Genomic DNA, 7,358 nt, shown 5'->3' with positions numbered 1-7,358 from the left:
ATGTCTTCTATCTCCCAGAAAAACATTGCCATCGTTGGCGTAGGCGGTATCGGAACATACATTCTACGTGCCCTCGTAAATACTAATCAAGCCAATGTCATTGCCCTCACTCGCAGCACCCTAGTCCATCCTCGCCACCACCATTTTCTTCATCTTCCCTCTCATGAAAACCAGCAACCAGTCCCTCATAAGACTCTTCCCCCCGATCTGTCCTCAGTACCTTTGATCGAAGCTGATTACACCAGTGTACCAGCTCTGACCGCGATCTTCAAAAAGCACAACACTGAAATTGTGATCAGCACTGTCCCTACGACAGGCTTACATGCACAGTATACTTTGGCAGACGCAGCTAAAGCGAGTGGGACAGTTCAGCTATTTGTGCCCTCAGAATGGGGTCTTCCAACTGCAGGGGCAAATCATCGCGGGGAGGACAATCACTTTGGAACCAAGGACGCATTTGTTGGTGGGCTCCTTAGACTGTCTCGTGTATAACAAGAGATAACGTCGTGTATTTAGCTCACCTGAGGACGCTTGGACTTCCATATACTCGATTTTTCGTGAGTTTACCTGGCACATTTAGTTCGTTATAGGACTGATTGGTTGTAGACGGGATTTTTTTTTGAATATCTTCCATGGCTTGTGGGAATTGATACCAATCATACCGTGAATGCCATAGGCAAAGGAGAAACACCGTTCAGCGTTACGAGCGAAGAGGATATAGGTGGTATGTTGTTTTCTTTGACTCAAGACTTTTTGTTCAATTGTATCCAGGATTTGTTGCACATGTTCTCACAACTCTACCGTCCTCCTCTCCTCATCTGAAGAATCGATGTCTTCGGTTGCAAGGGGACCGTATAACTATGCGTGATCTGGCCCGCATCTACCACAAACCATTCGAACTTGTTCCTGAAGGCGACGAAGTCCCAGCGAAGACCCCAGAAGAAGCAGCGGTCAAAACATTTATGCAGATCGAGGCCGATGCCGGGATGGCTAGTACGGGATGGGACCGCTTAAACGAGAAAGAACGGGGAGACGCAGGCAGTGCAAATCAGTTATGGGAAGGACATGTCTGGAAAAGAGTAGAAGACAGTCTGTGAAATCTAAAACTTGTGCATAACACAGACTCGACGTTGGTTTGAGCAGAGATCGGAATACAGTGGGGCTTTCAAGCTAGCTGGTTTATACCAATCCATATAGCGCTGCAAAATCATCGTCTCCCTCATCTTTATAGTTCATCTCCAGCAAATTGCCTAATGAATTTGCAATATCGGGTCCCGCGAGATATTCAAGGAAAGCATGTGCCAGATCCATACCTGAGATAGCAACAACCGTGTGGTTCGTTCTAGCCATGAATGATGCACTACTCACCAGCAGTAACGCCAGAGCTAGTCCAAATCTTCATGTCATCGTTTGCTACATATCTGGCTTTTGGAATCCAGGTAATGTTCAAGTCTTTGGTGCTTTCCTATATTTCCTCAATGACACTTAGGAAAACACGTTGATAATCAACAGAAACAAACCTTGACAACGTTGTACATCGATTTATTGGTAGTAGCCTTTTTTCCGTTCAACAACCCGGCTCCAGCAAGAATCCACGATCCAGTACAGATAGTGAGGATGTGTTTTACTCCGGGAGCTTGCTGTTTCAGAAATTGCAGCAACGAGGGATGTACTTGGGTAGGATTAGAAAGTAGACCTGGTAAATAACACGATTTCTGATCAATGCAGCATCACCCAGTCGAGTAGGAAGCCCACCGCCCGGAATCAATATTATATCGAACTGTCTCCCAGAATTCATTACACCTTCGTAGGTTCCTGTTGGAAGGACGTTCGGGCCCGCAGCGGGCGTAATAGCATCCTCCGAATGAGAGATATATTCCACGTCGATAGCGAAAGGGGGAAGATAGTCTTTGAAAAACTGAAGATGGGAGTTAGGTTCCGCGCGGAGATCTGAAGGAAAACATCCTAGAAGTTCAACGGGTCCCTGGTAATCGAGGGTTGTCACTCGGGGGAAGAGACAGACTGCGAGATGGTAGGTCTTGTCCACGACGAGGGAGGATTCAACGCTTGAAGACATAGATGCACAAACAAGAAAGTTGGAGACCGTTGTGCACCGCAGAGCCTTTATATGGAGTATTCGTCTATGGGATTGCGTAGCAGACGTACACGTGAAACTTGTATTCACGATGCACGACTGTGGAACTTGAACTCCGTTCCCTACGTTCGAAGCGGGGAATTTCAAGCAGCGTTGGTCCTTCCCGTTGAAGACATGTTCCTAGCACACTTGAGATTGCGCAGCCCTAAATTCAATCCAGGGAATGTCATACCTAACCGGGTGACGTGGAAGAGCGACGATGTTGAGGTAACCAGTCTCGTATTCGTCGCCGGGACCGAATTCAAGTGTATGTTCAGATCCGAAAGAAGATATGTCAAAGGAAAAAGGAATGAACCTTAGGGAAGCAAAACTTCACCTGAAACATAGACCAAGGTATGTATTCATGAACGAATGAAACCGGCAGAGATATTGATTTGAGCAGAGAATCCGAATACAGCTGTTCTTCTACTAAGGATCAACAAGTTAAGCCAATCCATGCACTGCCGCAAAAGCGTCATCTCCTTCCTGCTTATAGCTCATCTCCATCACGATGCCCAACGAGTTTGCGGTGTCCCGTCCAGCAAGATGTTCAAGGAAAGCGTGAGCTAAATCCATGCCTGGAATGAGAACAGCTGTGTGAGTCGTACTAGTAGGAACGAAGCAAGGACTACATACCAGCCGTGACGCCGGAGCTAGTCCAAATCTTCTTGTCGTCGTTCACTACATACCGAGCCTTCGGAATCCAGGTAATGTTCAAGTCCTTCGTACTTTCCTGCATTTGACAATGTGATCTCAGCAACTTCAGGTGTGGAGATGAAAAACCAACCGTGACGATCTTGTACATCATTTTATTGGTGGTAGCTTTCTTTCCATCCAGTAACCCAGTTCCAGCGAGTATCCATGATCCAGTGCATATAGTAAGGATGTGTTTTGCTCCAGGGGCTTGTTGTTTCAGAAATTGTAACAACGAAGGATGAACATGAACAGGGCTAGCAGTCGGACCTAGATTTACATGTAATATAATGTCAGAATACTACAGAATGATTCCAGGTCGCTGAAAACTCACCTCCCGGAATAAGCAATATATCAAACTGTTTCCCCGCCTTCATTATACCTTCGTAAGTTCCTGTCGGCAGCACTTTAGGTCCAGCGGAGGGCGTAATGGGTTCCTCAGAATGAGAGAGGTATTCCACATCAATGGCAAAAGAGGGAAGGTGCTGCTTGAAATACTGAAGATGCGAGTCAGGTTTTGCCCGGAGATCAGTGGAAAAGCCCCCAAGAAGTTCGATGGGTCCCTGATAGTCGAGAGTTGTCACTTCGGGGAAGAGACAGACTGCGAGATGATATATTTTGTTGACAGCGAGTGATGTTTTGACGGATACTGGGGAAGACATAGAAAGATAGAGGACCAAGTTGTACCGAGGCTTTTATATCCGAGAGATCAGGACCATGCCAGCATCGTTTTCTTCAGCTCTTGTTAGCAAAACCCGTTACTATATGCACGGGTTTCTGGAAGTGAAAGCATAATAAGCATCCCACTGCGCATCCCAGAAAATGGCAAGACCGAACGAGGCCATCTAAACCGGCCCGGTACTATCGTTCCAGCGTTGCGCTTATCTTTCTTGCAAGAACTCCGAGTCAGCGGCAGCTGCTCATTCCATACTCGCGAATATGCACCGAGTGTTCGATAATAACGAGATCCTGTCTCGAATCTTACAATGGCACAACCTCTCGGATGATAAGCCCAATCTTGTAGCCCCAGTTCTGGTCTGCATACAATGGTCAGAAGAATATCTCAACATCCTCTGGTTGAGGTTGACTGATTTGAAGCCACTGTTGAGGCTTTTTGGTCAACTGGTTGTGTCAAAAGGAAAATATGTGAGCTTATGGCAAGTAAGACTCTGACCACTAATCTATATGCAGAAACTGTTGCAGAAATATAAAAATTGGCCAACGCATGCTGCATGGCTTCGTTTTGAAAAAAAATACCAGAATCGCATTCACCGCCTGGGCCCTATCTCCAACGATTCTGCACTTGACTTCGGCCCTGCCCTTGATGTCATTTTCAGGATAAAATCAGCAGGGCCTTTATTGCCTAAACTTCATTCACTGAAATGGAATGGTTATTCGGATTTCGGCTTGGGAGAGCCCTCTGTACTCTTTATGAATACATCTATCCAATCATTCACCTTCACCTCTGACTCTCTCAATCCAAGAAATCTTGAGTCATTTATCTCATGCCTCTCAACCAGAATGCCAAATTTGGTATCACTTGATTTTGTTGTTCATCCTAGGTTGATATATAAAGCTCATATCGTCAATCTACTACACCCATTGTCCATGCTTCAAAAGCTCACTATTCCAGCATTCCATAACTTATCTTCAATCTTGACTTCCATATCCAACATCAATACAACCTCATTGACACATATCTCCTTCTTCAACACCTCAGACGCTCCTCATTTGATTACACATGTCATCAATCTGGCTGGTGTACAGGGCCATGGGCTAGCAAATCTCACGGTCCTACAAATTCATTCCACATATAGCGCTGCTTCAGAAATCTTTGTAGGAGAAAGAAATTTGAAGGACATAACAATCACATCTCATGATCCAGCATCAGCAGCAGACATTCGAAAGCTCCTTTCTCGGATAGGGCAGACTTGCACCTGTGTTGAGGAGGTCAAGTTGACCTTTGAAAGTAACAGCCGGGAGCTGATAGATAAATCAGATGTTGTCACATTTGAAGACATCACACCTATCCTTTGTTGCACAGGAATGAAATGGTTCATGCTGTCGACAGCATGTCCAATTTCCATGGATGACAATGATATTCAAAAGCTAGCAGAAAGCTGGCCCTCTCTTGTTTCATTATGGTTATCCTCGCGGTCTGGCCGACTTGTCTTGCCTAATCGAAGGCGACTGTCTTTCAAATCACTCATACATCTTGCTTACCATTGCCCATGCTTGTTCTATGCCTCGCTCTACATTGACGATCCATGTATACCTGGTCCGGAAAATTTGCCTGTTTTCTCTAGTCCTTTTAATTTCGATGTCGGGTTTTCCCCAATTGAAAATCCTGCGGAAATTGCCTCCTTCCTCTCCAAACTTTTCCCAGTCAACTTCACATTATGGTACGGCGTTGATCATTTCCTCAGCGAAGGGGAACACTGGGAGGACCCTGATCTGATCTCTCCGAATATCAAAGGGCAGTGGTCCGAACGGTGGGCCACAGTCGAATCTTTTCTTCCACAATTGATTCAAATGAGGCTCGATGCTGAGAAGCTGAAGCAGGAGGTGGCCAGGTTGAAAATCAAGTGTGAACCTCGATGGTATTGAATGGATAATTTGTATGGGTTTCATGCAGTCTTAAGGGATGAATTCAACTAATCATCATTCTAGCTGCAATGGAGTATCCTACATGTATTTCATTCAAACTTCGAAGTCGTGTATGGCACGGCGGTAAGGGGTCAATGACGACTTCGAAACTTGTTGCAGCGATTGTACAGTATGTATGTACTGAAAGAACCTCCTCATCTTGAATTCACTCCGTTCCCATTTTCCCGACGAACACGTCTCACTACCTTTCGCTCTATTGCTATTCTTAAACCTATCACTGTAGTTCGAAGTATTTCAATCCTACGAGTGCGTACTTACAGCCTTCTTTGTAAATACCTCATTTGTCGCCACCTATTTCCAATTTTCCAATCCCGTGTCTTCATCTTTGATGTCAGCATATCCTAACGTGTCCCTCCACAATCGCTTTTGCTTCTCCTCATCTCGAGATTCCTTCGACGACGATACAATTTGTGTCCCATCCACATACAATGCACGAGGCATTTCACCTAACTTCCCTTCGTCAAAGGTAGCGAAAAGTAGGTCTGAGCCACTTCGGGACGGCGTCCTAAAGTAGCCATTTGGATTGAGCCATAGGAGAATCGGGTTAAGGAAGCGCATTAGGATGATGAGAACTCTTATGGACAATGGGGAGTCCCTGGTCAAGTTGGATGGCAAGGCGCCGGGGTCGAAGTTTATACAGGAGATATTTGAGAAGGTCCGGGAGGATTGGAGCCGGCGCTGAAGCTCATATCTACATAACGTTTATAATTTTTCATGTTAGAATAGAAGCGACTATAATCAAGCTGACTTACATCCACATTACACCTAGCAACTTGCTTGTTCCGTAGCGTCTCATGCCGACTGTGTAATTGTCCTTCGGTTCGTTTGTAAGATGCCCCTTAGCCAGCGCCTCGGTATCGGTGTATAACGAGTCACGAACGTCGTCAGGGAAATGATCTCGTGTTCCCCAATGATGAGGATCGTGAGCCGACGAGGCAACGTTGATGATACGTCCATGTTCCTTATCCATACTATGCAGAATAAGCAAGACGAGTAGGAAGTTGGCCAAGTAGTTCATTCCAAAATGCACCTCGAAGCCATCGTTCGTAAAAGAACGCCCGCTAACCTGTTGCGTGGCGGCATTGAGAACCAACGCGTGGATGGGTGGAATTTCGCCACCGGAAACTCTAGCGTTTAGACTGGTAGCGAATGCTCGTACACTAGCGAGTGTGCTGAGATCCAACGAGAGGATTTCATAGGAATGGTCTTTAGGTGCTTTCTCGAGTAGCTCCTTGAGTTCTGCAGCGCGTTCAGGACTACGCACAACGTAAAGACCTTTATAATCTTTCGCATATGGCGACCTGATGAAACAGGATACGAAGCCTCTGCCCAAAGCACCGTTGGCGCCAGTAATGAGCATACCGCCTTTGAAAGAAGTCATGAGTAAACGAATCAAAAAAGGGGGAAGGGATTGAATTTTAATGCAGCATGCCTTCGGCAGACTGACGCAAGACGATTGCCGAACTTTCAATCGCGTTTCCTTACATAGATTCATCGACGCACCGTTCCATTTCCACGCAAAGCCACAACTATAACATCGTCTCCGACCATCGCTCAAAAGATTGTTTGATGCATATAAGATGAGAGTTGTTCGTTAAGAAATCTGACTTCGTAGTTCCCTTGGTTAGTCTTGGATGTTTTTCGTAGGTCGGCGTTGTAATGTTATTAGAGAAACTGTATACGCTGTTTCAAAAACAGCTGTGAGGAAAGATGGCAAAGCCGCCAGATTTGGAAAGGAAAACACGTTTCGAAATATTAGTGCTAGATTCGGTACCAGGTGAACAGATCGGATGGTCCTGTTTCGGCCTTGTTCATTGAGAACTTCTGGTGTTACTTTGGGCACGGGCAGCGCAAAGTGAGCCTG

General features: G+C 45.8%; 5 protein-coding genes across 5 annotated transcripts; 2 read left to right on the top strand and 3 right to left on the bottom strand.

Annotated features, from left to right (window-relative positions):
* On the top strand, positions 1-1,097 carry C8R40DRAFT_1055297 (uncharacterized protein; the record flags this gene model as incomplete). Its single annotated transcript, XM_046224995.1, has 5 exons — positions 1-123; positions 193-463; positions 517-557; positions 607-724; positions 772-1,097. 5 exons carry the CDS (start codon positions 1-3, stop codon positions 1,095-1,097), a joined length of 879 nt encoding a protein of 292 aa, XP_046082260.1.
* A 41-nt stretch (positions 1,098-1,138) lies between these two features.
* C8R40DRAFT_570414 (class I glutamine amidotransferase-like protein) lies at positions 1,139-2,353 on the bottom strand. The gene is made up of 5 exons (XM_046235491.1): positions 2,328-2,353; positions 1,756-2,275; positions 1,521-1,696; positions 1,369-1,465; positions 1,139-1,313 (listed from the first exon to the last, which is right to left on the bottom strand). The coding sequence occupies exons 2-5, from the start codon at positions 2,075-2,077 to the stop codon at positions 1,180-1,182; spliced, it is 729 nt and encodes a 242-aa protein (XP_046082259.1). The 5' UTR covers positions 2,078-2,275; positions 2,328-2,353; the 3' UTR covers positions 1,139-1,179.
* Positions 2,354-2,578: 225 nt separating this feature from the next.
* Positions 2,579-3,489, bottom strand: C8R40DRAFT_1055368 (class I glutamine amidotransferase-like protein; the record flags this gene model as incomplete). Its single annotated transcript, XM_046224999.1, has 4 exons — positions 2,579-2,712; positions 2,771-2,867; positions 2,922-3,097; positions 3,162-3,489. 4 exons carry the CDS (start codon positions 3,487-3,489, stop codon positions 2,579-2,581), a joined length of 735 nt encoding a protein of 244 aa, XP_046082258.1.
* A 946-nt stretch (positions 3,490-4,435) lies between these two features.
* Positions 4,436-5,434, top strand: C8R40DRAFT_1174862 (uncharacterized protein; the record flags this gene model as incomplete). The annotated part of the gene is made up of 1 exon (XM_046232251.1): positions 4,436-5,434. The coding sequence occupies one exon, from the start codon at positions 4,436-4,438 to the stop codon at positions 5,432-5,434; it is 999 nt and encodes a 332-aa protein (XP_046082257.1).
* Positions 5,435-5,785: 351 nt separating this feature from the next.
* C8R40DRAFT_1162775 (uncharacterized protein) lies at positions 5,786-6,875 on the bottom strand (the record flags this gene model as incomplete). The annotated part of the gene is made up of 2 exons (XM_046230281.1): positions 5,786-6,185; positions 6,247-6,875. 2 exons carry the CDS (start codon positions 6,873-6,875, stop codon positions 5,786-5,788), a joined length of 1,029 nt encoding a protein of 342 aa, XP_046082256.1.
* Positions 6,876-7,358: the final 483 nt, after the last annotated feature.

Source organism: Lentinula edodes (genome assembly GCF_021015755.1).
Source record: "Lentinula edodes strain Le(Bin) 0899 ss11 chromosome Unknown C8R40scaffold_39, whole genome shotgun sequence".
NCBI classification, from domain to species: Eukaryota; Fungi; Basidiomycota; class Agaricomycetes; order Agaricales; family Omphalotaceae; genus Lentinula; species Lentinula edodes.
Note: the sequence above shows the minus strand (reverse complement) of the source record. Positions and strands in the feature narration are given on the sequence as shown.